The sequence below is a fragment of the Tauraco erythrolophus genome, chromosome 5 (assembly GCF_009769465.1).
Source record: "Tauraco erythrolophus isolate bTauEry1 chromosome 5, bTauEry1.pri, whole genome shotgun sequence".
In the NCBI taxonomy this organism is placed as follows: domain Eukaryota; kingdom Metazoa; phylum Chordata; class Aves; order Musophagiformes; family Musophagidae; genus Tauraco; species Tauraco erythrolophus.
In genome coordinates, this window is record NC_141469.1 from 30,591,272 (window position 1) to 30,606,132 (window position 14,861).

General features: G+C 38.0%; 1 protein-coding gene across 1 annotated transcript in view; it reads left to right on the forward strand.

Moving 5' to 3' along the window:
• The window catches only part of CFAP99 (cilia and flagella associated protein 99), a 60,604-nt gene that overhangs the window by 24,709 nt on the left and 21,034 nt on the right, over positions 1-14,861 (forward strand). Inside the window, exons 5-9 of the mRNA XM_086612037.1 lie at positions 1,209-1,383; positions 5,709-5,789; positions 8,611-8,676; positions 9,625-9,684; positions 13,604-13,692. Coding sequence (XP_086468163.1) covers positions 1,209-1,383; positions 5,709-5,789; positions 8,611-8,676; positions 9,625-9,684; positions 13,604-13,692 — 471 coding nt within the window. The remainder of the gene's footprint in view (positions 1-1,208; positions 1,384-5,708; positions 5,790-8,610; positions 8,677-9,624; positions 9,685-13,603; positions 13,693-14,861) is intronic.

The window sequence follows — 14,861 nt, forward strand, 5'->3', positions numbered from 1 at the left end:
CTTAGACTAGTATAAACATACAGATAGAGATGTATAGACACATAAACACACACATCTACACACTTTTGTATGCACATATGCACACAGGCAGATGCTTAATCTATTGCTTGTTTCATTAACACTAAGGTCATTTGAGCTGTCCTTCACAGTCAATTATGTTCAATGTAACGAACGCATATTTTACCTAAAAGTAGTAAATGTAAGTTGTACGAGAATGTTAAAGACCATATTTGGTTACTAGGCTTGAAACCTTCTTCTGGGGGCCTAGGATGCATTCATCAGTTTAATCAGTTCAATAGCTTAAATTCTTTTAAATATGTCTCGTATTCCTCTTCCTAATGTCAATGAGGTTAATATAAAGAGTCCTATTTACTTTAATGGAGCTGCATTACTTCCAGAAGTTACTTACAAGCCTCATCCCATAATGACTGTACTAGCTAAGGTGTCAGTCACATACACAAGTTACTGGAAATTTGCATTGTCAGCTGCTTTTTAAGTTCTGGGAAAGCTCCATTGCATGCATAATACTTAAGGACAGGCCGTATACAGAGGAGGAACAACTGACATGAATGGTGACAGTCACCATAATTACCCTGTTTGTGACTTACCTTGAATTCTGTACCTTCCCGTCATTCCTTGGAAGAAGTGTGAACCTTCATACAAGCCAAAATCCAAACACAGAGAAAATCAAAATCATCTAATCATCTTCACTGCCCCACAGAGTTCATTGAGAGTTCATTTGCTAATTCACCAACCTCCTTATGTCTTCCCTTTTTTTTGTTAGAGCTGCCTGTGCTATGACATGGATTTATACGTGCTCTGTCAGTTGCTAAAAGTGGCAATACTCACGCCACTGTTTGCTCATAGACTCTTCATCTGAGTATGTTAAGCGCGTCCTTAGCTGACGACAGCTGCTTTTCTGATTCATAGTCTGATCCAGTTGCAAAACAAACTGGACATGTAGTTGCTTATTCAGCAAAACCTGTGGCTATTTCACCACTAGTAGTCTGAACGGACGAGCACCCGTCAAGATGTGAAGTAGCCCAGTCCAACTAAATCATGAGTACAAATTCATAGGTCAATTTCATGAAAATTGAAAGGTTGAAAGCTTTACAGAATTTGCACCAATGCCAACCTAATATACTGTGTGTAAGTTTGTATGAAAGAAAAAAAGTAAATAAAATTGCAAAATCTGTTTTTATTTAAAGATGGCAGCCAAAAGTACAGCAACTGATCAAACAGCTCACGGATAAATTAAATAATCGTACTGCCACTGTCAAGACTTCGAGAGTCACTCAGCCAAAGGAATTTAATTTGACTGTACCCAAACCACGTGCCATTCCTGTACCTCTGCCAATACCAGTACTGGAAAAAAGGCCACCTGTGAGTATTTTTATGCTTTGAGAGACACTAAGTTTTATGTATGCTTGTGCACAAAATCATGGTAGGGCAGTTAATAGTCTCTTTCAAAATAATTGTAGAAAATCTACAACCTATGACAGATCAACAAGGATTTTTGTAATATTCTGTGTTATTGAAGGTCAGATTTCTAAAAAAAACCCAGCTGACTAATTCTTTTCATTTCAGTGAATGTTGTGTAAGTAAATTGCAAGCCAAACAAAGGAGAGGGAAAAAGGTTGGTTCCTGTAGTTGTTTTGTGACTTTTGGAGGTAGAACTATACAATGGGTACAAATTAATGACAGCATTGATATAAGTGTTTCTGGTAGTCCTTGGATTTGTGAGATGTTTGCTTTGGATAATGCATGAAGCAGGTAAGAAGAGAACACTCAAATGAAAATTTTTTATCAACTTAAGATTTTTTGTAGATGAACTGTCACTAAATTAAATAGCAAAGCAATTTCCCTGGAGATGAGATGGACTCTAGGTTTGCAGCTCCTCCTTGAGGGTGGAATTTTATTCCTTTCTATTTTTTTTTAATCTTAAATCTCTAAAATGAAGGTTTTCCAGTTAGAATTTATTGCTCACATGTAAATGAGACTAGATTTATCTTTGAAATGCTACACTTTTATTTTACTTGTCTAAGATTGTGATTCAGTTACACTGCTACAAATCGGGGACATGCAATTAGTTTTAAGTTAGCTCGCTGGGGTAAAGCAAACAGGATTTGGGATCAAGCTGCTATGACTAACTTAATAAAGACTCCAAAATCAGCTATATTTAAATGCAGTGGGAAGTGAGCTTGAAAGTCATAGTTTTGGGCATTATCTGCCACCTTGTATTATCACTTCAGGTTTTAAATAATACATATGTTGAATGCTCTGGAAACCATTTACATCTTAGGATGGCAGAGCAATTTAATGGTAGTGTGTTATACAGTTAATGGGATTTTACATTGAAACAGCTTAATACCAGGCTCTGAAAAACTGCGTTTAATAACTACTGAATCAGTGTAGGAATGAGTCATATTGCTGTCATTTTAGTACCTTTATGCTGTGCAGCCCCTCTTAGAATAAATTTGCTTTAATGCGGATGCATTTACTGAAGTTCATTTGTGTTGTTAGGATTATACTAATTTTGGTTTACATTCTGGCCAAGTCTGCAAATTTAAAAGCTTGTGTGAATCTAAACCCATTAGCATAGTAGTGACATATGTTGTGCTCATTTCTGTACCTATCTCAGCAAATTAAGCTTCACTTTAATTTGCCATATTGTTGCCAGGATCACCATTTTAGATCCTGAAATGAACAGGGACTGAAAAGACAGCCCAGATGGCAAGAAAAAGTTAGTAAATTCAGAGCAGGGTATAGTTTGGGCTACTGTATGGTGGAGAGTTGTACATAATTGAGAGAAGTGCACAGAAATACAACTCTTCCGGATTACATCCCATAATCTTCTGCAGAAAGGTTCTCGTCCATTTTCTCACAAAGTTTGTTTTGTGAGATACCCATTTTTTCTGATGATTCTCATGAATCTGTCAAAGAGCTTGTCATCTGGCATCTTAGCAGGGACTATTGTAGTCACAATCACTATGGGCGTATTTACTGCTCGACAGCTGTATGAATTCATACGGAGGCGTCTAGATTTTGAGGAACAACTACTGACTGTTATTGCATCCCTATAGTGAAATTAGTTCGTTCTGATTAATAAGATTATTATTTTAGGTATTTCTTTCTGCTAGGTTGCATTATATTCTATAGTAGAGATAAAATGCAAAGTAAGATGAGATGTATCACATACATTGAGTTCAGGAGCTGGGATAGTACTGCTGTCCTGTACACTGAACACAGGCTTCCTTCACAGGAGAGGAGTGGAGATGTGGGTTATTGAAGAAGGCAGGGCAGTTGTCTTAGTGATCTATATTGGGATGGGACTCTCCACTGACCTTGGAAAGTTTCATTGGAGTAACATAGGCCTAGAAGGTTAGGATAAACATTCATCCATCAGAAATGGGTGCCACTAAGTGAAAAGGAAAAACACTTTAATTTTGAAATTTAACAATGAAACATTTCACTCTAAATATTTAGTCTAAAGATTATAAATGCCACTCTCCACTGTCGTTTGCACACAAGCACATGGATGCACACACAAGCATGCACACATGCATACATACATTTTGCATGCAATTTACAAAGGAAACTGAGTGCTTTAGCTTAAAGTTTGCAAAGGAAACAGAGATAGTTGCTTAAACCTGATAACATGCAAAATGATTTGGACACATTTAACTTCCTCGGATATCTTGGTCTTGAGTTACAAATAAAATCCATTCTTTTAATATCACCACTGTGCTAGCATAATAATATTATGCAATTATTTTATTTTCAGACTTTCTATAAAACAATAATGTAGTTAAAAAAAATAAAAAGTCTGCACTGAGACATTATTCTAACACCATTCAGCCAAATTTCGTATATTTTTTAGGTATTTTCCTTATTATTTCAGCTGTGCTTTATGAATGGAGTTGCTTGATGGTTTAAAATAATTAAATGGGTGAATTCATTTGGCCAATACAGAGGATTTTGTTTGCAAATATACAGACCCAACAATATATTTATCTTTATGATCTTATGTATAAAAATAGAAGCTCTTAATATAATAGCATTGCATTAGCTTGCCCTTGTCCATCTTACTACAGTAACTTAAAAAAAAATAGAAGAGTGATGACTACCAAAGTTCAAAGTGATTATTCATTTTGTTCTTCCTTAAACTTCTTGTGGTACCTACTCCCTAAAAAAACCTCTGGTAAAAAGATATCCAGAAAGCATAGGTGAGCCTGGCCACTGGCTGGAGAGGAAAAGCAGGGCTGGTGTCTCTTACTCCCAGCCCACTCTTTTTCACATTAGGATTAAATAGGTGCAGTTTGGCCTTTTTGATCTCTCTATTGCTGGAATTTACAAAATACTTACAGTGACTTGTTCATCCTCTTCCAGCAACCGGGTAATTGCTGTATTGTCTATCTGTCCGTCTGATTGGTACTCATCGCTATGGTATCAGAGGGCTAAATTACAAGGCTAAGATCATTTTTGAAACAGAGCTGATTGAAAAGTCTCCTCCTTAAATTACTTGGAATAAGCACAGCAGTTTCCGAGGAGAGATTTTCAGCTTACACTGGCAGATGAGTTCAGTTTTGCAGATAAAGCACATGACTAGGAAGAAGAGTGAAATAAACCGATACTCACTGCCTGTGCAACCCTTTGCAAATCCTCTGGGCTTTAATTTCTCCATTCGTAAAAGCATAATAAAAATTCTTAGATACTGCTGAGAAATACTTTCAGTTCTACTTCGCTTAAAAAGCTCACAAAAATACTTGAGCAGTCTCACCAGTGCATTTAATTGCTAGCTGCTTCTGTTTGTGCATTTGTTTTGCCTGCAGGTAATGACGTCAAATAGCAAAGACAGTGGAAAGTACATCAGATTCACGAGTTTTTTCAAAGCATAGCTCTTTGTATAGTCCAGTAAAGCTAGATGGGATCCCCACGTTCCCTCAACTGACCTCCGGTATAATACAGATTATAGAATTTTCCCCTTTAATTCTTGAATTAATTCTGTAACTTCTAATTGAGCTAGAACGTTTTTAGCAAGATAAATATTTAAACAGATGTCCAGTAAACTGGCAGACTATCTCACCCACATAGGAAGAAGACATCCAGTCTGTTTTCAGAGTTTGCTTCTGGGCAAAATGTATTGCTAATGCAAATATCGAAATCCCTCAGAAGCTTCTGCCTATCTCAAAACCATACAGTCCCTAGTGTCCTGTTGATCCATATGACAGCCAGATTATAAGTCTTTCCTGGTCATTTTATCTATAACACTTTCTGACACGCGAATGCTTTCCCAAATCCTTGACTAATGCTAGGAAGGTCCTCTCAGTCCTCTACCTCCAAACATTTAATCTACACCTCTAACAGTATTCCCTTACAAGCACATTAGGACAGCCATAGCAGACCAAGGCCCATTTTACCCAGTGTATTTTCTCTAGCAGTGGCCAAACACAGATGTCCAGGAAGACTACAGGGACAGGCCAAGCATAGCGGCTGCTCTCTCCAACTGAATTCTCAGTCTCCCACCATTTCAGCTCAAGGGCTTCCTCAGTTATAATGAACTTACTGGATATTTAATAAACTTCAAAGGATTTATCTTCCCTAAACTTCTTCGGAGTCTCTGTAACTTGTTGTTTTTTTCCTGCAAGAATGTGTCACTTAGAATGTTTTATACCCCATATTGTGGAGATTATTGCCTTTTAATATAGGTTCCTCCAAGCACCTACAGACCTCCAAAGGAAAAAAAGCAACTAGAGGAAATCAAAACAAAAAATCGCCAAAAAGCAGAAGTAAGTGTATTATGTTCTTGTTCTAGTATTTTCTTTCTTCTAAATGGTTTCTTCTGTAATATTCCATTTTCACAAGTCTTAGAACTTTATCTGAAATATATTTCTTTTGCACTTAATAGCTCCTGGCTCTTTCTCTAGAGTTATGAAGTTTCTATCACCCTTTTTCCATCTTTCTTCTTTTATTATTAATTGTCTGAGATGAGGTCCACCTTTTATTCACTGCACAAGTACTACATAAGAAAATATGCAAGTAGCCATGTAAGGTAGCAGAAACATAATTACTTTCTCTTTACAAGCTTGAGATAGTTCAATGGCTCCTTTACTCCCACAGGACATGTGGATATTTAAGGTATTCACTTAATAATTAAGGCTTAAAAAAGCAAAATATGTTCAACATTTTTGTTTGTTTTCTATAGTAGCTGATAAACAACCACGTCATCACTCACTGTCTTAAAATATCAGCAGATTCTGACTTCTTGCTTGTGCAGACTCCATACTCTTTCCTTCAGCAGGCTAAGAGAGTGGGAAATCATCATGATTTGTAAAGAAGCAGAGTACATGGTCTGTGTGTTAAGAGACCAGGAAAAGGGAAGGCCTGGAAAAACAAGCAAACAGATCTAGTTATTTGATCCAAACTTTGATATGAATCCTGTTCAATGAGTTAGCTCCTATCATAGCTAAAGCAGATTGTTGTTGTCTTCTCCTTGGAAGGGAATTAATTAAATGTCAGTTTCCACTTTCTTTCTTCCTCCTCTCACTGCAATCACCATATCCAATCGAGTAACAGTATAAGCTTGATAAAAGGCATGCTATTTGAGTCCTTTTTATCTGCAGTCTCCCACCTCCATTCTGAAAATGCCTTATGCCAACTTTCACTAGCCAGTACAAGTCCATTTATCACTGTTCTGGGCTCTCCTCGTGTCCTTGTGAAAGGGGCATTGGATTCTGTTCCTAAACTATAGTACATGCTTTAATGTGTGAGAGGTTCTAGGAGGATAAACTTTGCATTCCTTTTGCTGGCCCATGACATTGCCTATGCTTGGTATTTCATTAGAAAACAATACAACATTATTTTCTAACCTTTTATTATCTCCATTATTGTGGAGAAAGTACGTACACACCTATTTGTGTGCTTATTTGTACGTACAAACTCCCTAGAAAAACTGGGGAGCAAAAGTAAGATATCGCAGAGCCTATAGTGTCAAAAATCTATGACACCTATAAAATAATCACTTAACTACCAGCCACATTCCTCAGTAGAGAACATACACGAATACAAGGAACAAAGGGAAACCACACAGAAATTATAGCTACAATAACAGCAGTTTTCATCGCCTCTGGAATGTTATAAAAGGCATCCAAAGCATTCACAAAGGTCAGTTCCCTAGACTATTTGCTAAACAAGCTGAAATGTTGGGTCCTAAAAGAAATATATACTAAAAATGCCATTTGTATGATAGCATTTTTGCAGAAGCTATAGCTGTCATTATACATACCATGTCTAAGCATCTGGAAGGAGTGAGAACACTGGAAGCCAAACTCTAGACAGTTATGGAAGCGACGATGTTATGGACAGCTGCTGAACAGAAAGCCATTAGAAAATGTAGTCTGTGTATCACAGCTTTGATCAGAGACTATGTATACAACCAACAGAAATATCCAAAAACTAGAAATGTGGCTGCTTGTACTTTCCCCTTTAAAAAAGGGAAAATGAGCCAGCAATGTGCGCTGGCAGCCCAGAAAGCCAACCGTATCCTGGGCTGTATCAAAAGGAGCGTGGCCAGCAGGTCGAGGGAAGTGATTCTGCCCCTCTACTCTGCTCTCGTGAGACCCCACCTAGAATATTGCGTTCAGCTTTGGAGTCCCCAACACAAGAAGGACATAGAGCTACTGGAACGAGTCCAGAGGAGGGCCACGAAGATGATCCGAGGGCTGGAGCACCTCCGCTATGAAGACAGGCTGAGAGAGTTGGGGCTGTTCAGCCTGGAGAAGAGAAGGCTCCGGGGTGATCTTATTGCAGCTTTCCAGTACCTAAAGGGGGCCTACAAGAAAGCTGGAGAGGGACTTTTTCCAAGGGTGTGTAGTGATAGGACAAGGGGCAATGGATTTAAACTGAAAGAGGGGAGATTTAGATTAGATCTAAGGAACAAATTTTTCACTCTGAGGGTGGTGAGGCACTGGAACAGGTTGCCCAGAGAAGTTGTGGATGCCCCATCCCTGGAAGTGTTCAAAGCCAGGTTGGATGAGGCTTTGAGCAACCTGATCTAGTGGCAGGTGTCCCTGCCCATGGCAGGGGGGTTGGAACTAGATGATCTTTGAGGTCCCTTCCAACCCGAACCATTCTATGATTCTATGATTCTATAAAAGGACAGGTGGAATTACTGTCAGGGCTGTGCCTATGGGAGCAACCCTTGGTGCTCGGATCCCCTGATCATAATCTAATTTAACTCAAAAACAAAGCCATTGCTTGTTAGCCATTGGGAAACAGTTACTACCTATGGTACTGATGTGCCATAGATAATTATGAGGCTTTTAAGTTGAATTCTGGATAAGCAACATGTTTCGTAAGGGCAGACCTATCAAAGGCTTGATGCACTACATCATCAAAGGATACAACAGGCAGAACCATGCATAAAATCAAAATTTGCCTGCTTCAAGTCTTTAATCAGGAATGAAAATTCATATAATTATCAAGTGAAGATTTCATTCATTGGAAACAAATTAATATACTGGTCTGGGCTGCAAGGCTTTTCAAGACAGAAAATTCTTATTAGAGAACTTAAATGCACCATACTCTTTAAGCTAATTGCTTTAATTTTAGGATCTGCTTCAGAAGGCAAATGCTAACCAGTTCAGGTGTGCAACCATGAAGTCTGAAAAGGGAGAGGTATGCTACAAAATACTTTATTACCTAAAAATCCCCCAGTATGAAGATGAAAAATGACTGGAGTATTTAAAGATACCTCAAAGTGTTGGAAAATTTTTTTGTTTGGGGTTAGGAATTATGTGCTATCATTTATAGCTGTACTGTCATTTCACATCCGTGTTATTGTTTTCAGATGTAATATATTAACATTTCCCTCTATGGATTATAATGCACAAGGTCCTTTTCTTGTAGTTCTGGTGCTGCTTTATTAGACTCCTAATTTTGAGACAAGCAGCCTTCCTGTGATACTACTTCAAGAAGTCTCCAAACTGTCAATATATCTCTAAACCCACATATTATTTTTCCATTAACTTTTATGCCACAGAGCATCCAAGCTGAGGGAATATGGTCCCATTCATATAGAATTATTGTTTTGGTTGATTCCCAGTTTACAACTATGACACCAAACTACGTATGTAATATATTCATTTCAGCATCACATCTGCGTATTCTATTCACTGTGTTAATCCCCATGGTACCAGACACTTCCACATCAGTATCTATAGCTAACATGATAAACATAAAATGAAATTAATTACCATAATTCCATCAGGTGTGCTTTGATGCCATATTTTGTCTTCCCAATATCTGTTTCAGTTAAGAGATGAATATATTTATATATAGGTAATATTTCATAGTCAAACAAAACATAACTGTTACTTTTTTAGCATTGTTTCAGTCAATAAATTTTAGTCAATATTTGGACCTACCTTTGTATAGTAATTTGATATGAAATATTCCCACTAAGTTTGGTGTACATAACAATTCCAAAATATGTCCCCTATGATCGTAAATGCTACTGTAGATGAATACTCAAGAGTGATTTTTGGTAAATATAGAATATTTTTTGCTGAGTACTTGAAAATATGTCTCTGAAATGAAATAATGTATTTCTGGTTTGAACTGCAGATCACACATGACAGTATGAAGAGTAAACCAGCGTTCCAAGCTCAAAAGATCCAAAGCAAGGTGAGTAGCCTTTAAGGTACTGTTGTCAGATGTACTTGAAAACTTTGGAGTGAAAAGCATGCATGCAAATTCTGTGGTGAAGAAAACGCTACTGGAATCCATGTTTTTACACTAAGTTCTGTAGCCAAGAGAATGGGATGGATTGCATCTACAGCTCATGATTTTCGGCCTATCCACTATTAACAATCCACAAAGAAATGGTAAGGGAGCAACAGAGTGTGGCTACTCCAGCAGGGAAGAGAAACAAGGAGTAAAAGGTAAGGAAAGGACAGACAGTGCTCTCACCAACCAGGCCACAGTATCTGAACATGACAAGGTTGGTGGTAGGGACGGGTTTTGCTGACAGCAAGTCATCCTTAGGCAAAGCGAGGTAACAAGTGAGGTCAGGGGTCCACCCAGGAAGTCCAGTCAGGAGACAAGTCTACAACAGCAACCCAGGTCTGCGACAGCAGGAGACAGAACTGGAAAGACATCCCGGAGCAGAACTACCTCCAACATAATGGGGAAGGACTGAAGTCCATATTTGAGCTTAAGTGAGGCTCCTGGACCAGAGAGCAGAGGCTATGAGTGGAGGTCCTAGGTGAGGCTGGTCCTGTTGGTTCCCTGAGGGCCCTGACAGGTAAGGTGTGGGCAGTTGCACAATGTCACCATATTGCCTTAACAGTGTTTTCAGATCCAAAGGGAGAAGTTTTTATGTAAAATGGCAAGAATTGAGAATAGTCCACAGGAAAAGAAGAATTGTGAACCCCTGATGTAAGAACTCAGCATAGGGACAGAAGAATCTTGTATCTGTAAATCCTAAAGAATGCTGAGCAATCATTTCAGCTAACGACTGATACACAATATACAATCAGTCTTCATGTTTGTCTTGTTTCCTTTAGACATATACTGAGGTCATAAAATCCACTACACTGATTGCTTCTGTACTAGGATTTCCAAGGGACAGAGAATTATAAACACGGAAAATGGGCTGTTCAGCCTTAATGGTGTAACATACAAAACTCACATTGCTATTTCTGCAATAACTGTACTGCAGATAATCTTCAGTCTTACATTGTTCAGTCTGTCACCTTTCATTTGTTTCAAGTTCATATGCAGAATAATTTAATGTGGAAGCTGTGCTTGTATTGTGACCTCAAATATCTTGTGAGCAGGTCTACCTACTCTTTAAAATTATGTATTTAGGTACAGCTCATATACACTTTGGAAAGACTGATTCCCTGCTTGGGAAACTGGGCATCTGGCAACTATTTCCAGAGCATATCTGTCATTTATCACATAGTGAAGTTATCTTTAATAACAGTATCACCTACTTAGTCTGCTTGCTTACAATCCAGCAGCATTAAATTACAGAAGAGTAGTAAGATCCTAGTTCCTTCTGCACTCAAAAGAGGGGAAAAAAAAAAAAAACCCAAGAAATATTTACATAGTTAACCCAAACACGCATGACCTGTACTTATCTGGGCTTACAAGACTATGTAGATTTCACTTGCTTTTCTGACAATTTAAAATACTGAAACCTTAGTGTGGACTAATGAGAGTCAAATCATCTGCCTAAATTGCATAAAGAAAAATATGGATTTAGCATCTCATGGCATTGATCAGGGGTGCTTCTAACACCTGCTAGTATCTCCTGTAGGAGCACAATCAGTTTTATCTCATCCAAACACATTTTCCTTAAAGATTGGTTAGGTGACATTCGAGATGCTGCTATAAATTTCAAGCTGAAATAGGCATATTGTTATTGACTTTTAAAATACTTTCTATTCCTGTTGCCTTCCTGCCTGTGCAACTCTGTGAGTAGACAAATTCTAAGAGGAAGGTTTATCCAAGGTGTATAAATAAGGTTATAATCTGTCCTCAAATTAATGAAATTGTATAATGTTTTAGCCAACTAGTATTTTCCTTTCCTCTTTTTAGAACACCTGCAGTCTATTAAATACATTTTTTTTTCATTTCAGACGCCTTTATTATGTGCAGCAGCAATTATTTCTCATTGCTGTTACAAAATATTCATCCTTTTCACTGGTAGAATGAGACGGTACAAATGCATCATCACTCTGTCTCAGTCTGCCTCTTGCTCATATCAGGCCCTGCTCTTTACATATGTATTGGGTTTGGTGAGCTATTGTGTGTTCATTAGGTGGAAATAGTGAATAGAGTTTTTTTTCCACAAGAATTACAGTGTTCTGCATTTTCCCCGATTATTTGCATTTTCTCATCTTGAAAAAAGGGAAGATATTTCATCACAGGAAGAGAACAAGGAAAATACAAAATTTCCTTGATACCATGTGACATAGAAGAATCTATTCAGTTATTTTACTTATACCTGTCTGCATATATCTTGGGAGTCCTAGTTATTTTGACTATATGGGCTTCAGTCATATTTCTGTTTCATAAACAGGGAAACTGAACTTAAAAGTATTTCTGTAATCATTCTTAGTTTAGTTCTCTATCCAAATTACAGTTAGTAAATATAGAACATGAAATCTGTATACACAGCTAATTGCCAAAAATATGAAAATTTCTACGTGTCAAAAAACGTAGAAACGTGAAAAAAAATATGAAAATGTCTGCTCTAAGCCAGGACAATGTATAAAATACAGGCTGGAGAGGAAATGTTCATATAATGCAGAAGACTTCGAGTAGAGTTGAGTAGATCAAAAGGAAGGATATCATTAGGCATTAAGAGGAGTAACTAGAGTGAGTCAAACAAACGAAATAAAATACATTGTTTTGGGTTCTTTTCCTAAGTTCTTCAAGTTATCATCATTTTGTGAAGACACAGAGAGGTAATTAATTTTCGTCCACTAAAATGTGCCATCTGTGTGGAAAGCACAGTAATTCTACTTAGTGAATTTCTAGGTGATAACGTGTTTGTTATCCTACCTAATTAATATCAATTATAAAACATCCTTTTTCCAGTTAGCTTATGTATTTCAGGAGACTGCAGTACGTATTTGTGCATACAATATTTGCAGTATATAGCTTGAGTGATTCTGTGCATCTGTTTCTCAGCCACTCATTAAGCTGTTAATTTGGAATTTAAATACATGTTTGGATTCTGAACACAGAACTTGTCTGGATTTAGGTCAAATGTATCGTGACTAAGCTTTGTTTTCTGCAGGAATGATCACAGCTCTTATCCCACCAGCACTGCTTTGCCTCCGTTCAGATCAGGTCTATTGTATGTGTCTGCAAAGGTGATATATTTTTTCTGAATAGCCTACTTGTGCAGGGAACATTTTTAAATGGCAAAGACGTTGTTCCCTTCCTCCCTCAGTATTTAGAGGTTGTCTGGGAGTTAGTCCTAAGGCAATACTTTGAAGAACTGCAAAGCAGCCACAGGATCTAGTCCAAGTTATGCCAGGAGGACTGAAAGTCACTGAGAACTGTACTTCACTTCTACTATCTAGAAAATAGATATATGGCAAGTGGTGATGCCAGTTGTCTTAGAACTATTTTGAAGTTATAACAGTGATTATTTGTAAAACAGTTTTGACATCTTCCTATGAAAGGTACTGCTTATGTTTTCCTTTAATGGTTTTGGTTAACTTACTGTCTTTCAGAGGAGCAGTTTATTTTCTTTGTCCAAAGCAGATGGAATCCCTGCACACTATGTATATGAGCACTGAAAAAAACGAAAGGAAGTGAACACATTCTATGGGATTTGACATGGTCCAAAAGTGATTACAAATTTATAATCCACTTGGAGGACTTTGCTGATTTCTTAAGCAGCTTGAGTGGTTTATGAACAGCATGCAATTTCATTGTGAATGTCAGAGCAATGCTAGATGAATGCTTTAAGCAAAATTTATGCAGTCTTAGGTCGATTTATTTAACCCTTTGAAATGTTTTTATGCTCTTTTTTTACGGTTTACATTACTAACTATAGTATATACATTCCCTTTCCTGACAGATTGACCATATACCTATTAAATTAAATGCCGCGGCTATTTTAAGAGAGGGTGCCCTCTATCAGCGGAAAATGGAAGAAGAGCTCAAGAGGTATAATCATGCTTCTCTCTCAGATTACTTTTCATGTCCCTAGATATAGAATAATTAACCACATTAAAATAATTAAGTGAACTCCGGTAAAATAAGATAATGGATCTGTTGTAAAGCATTAGGAAGCTATTCTATAAATAAAGTTGACAAATAAAAAGAAAAGTGGACTGAAATGAAAGTTTACATTAAAGTCATTGTTTTACTGTAGATGCCAACCAGTGTGATTGTGTTCTGATTTAGCACTCTAGCTACTGTGCGCTTGCCAAGTCCAGTAAAGATCACTTCCTATGCTTATTCCAATTCTCCAGAATAAATAATGACCCAAATACACATCTATTTCTGTGTCCATTATAAAAGATGCATATATACTAAGCCAATTCATTTCATATACCTCCAATTTCTTCAGTGGTTTGTGGTCAGCTACATGCCAAATTTGATACTTGTTTATATGTGTATAAAAATACTTGTCCCTTTCTATCACAGTCAGATACGGAGGACTAAAGGCATGCTGCTCCACAGGGCAAGATGAGCTAGGAGCTGAGGGTGACAGCAAGACACGTAGGGACAATGTCCTTGCTGACCAGCAGCTCAGTTCGATAGTACCCTGGCAAGGCAGTGGAGCAGATCCAGTGGCAGACAGCAGGATCAGCCAACGGTCCAGTGACTGCTGTATGAGTCTGCAGTGACGAGCCAGGGCCGGGGTCAAGCCAGGAAGCCAAGTCAGCAAGGCAGCGTCAACGAGGTACTAGGCTGGGTGCAGGCATACCTACAGCGTAGCTTAGGCAAGGACAAAGGCTGCTAACATCAGCTTAAACGTGGCTCCCGGGAAGAAACTCTCCACACACAACAGGACGTTTCATAGCTCTTCCTCACACAGCTCTTCTCACTGCAGCCTGATGCAACGTTACACAGTTGCACTGCTACAGAGCTGTCTTTGAACACAAGCAACTAAATCTTAGCAGGAGAGGGGAACAAGAGGTGGCGGGTTCTTTGAGTGCACTTAAGGCTCTAAGGAATCCTGATAGAAAGATTCCTCTGACATAAGGAATCCTTACTCAGCAGCACAGGTTTTCAGCTGACATTAACTAGGGAGAGAGTGACTCCTGAATGGCCACTGCAGGTTGTATTTCACTAATAATTTTAACATTTTCACTAATGTTAGTATGTAA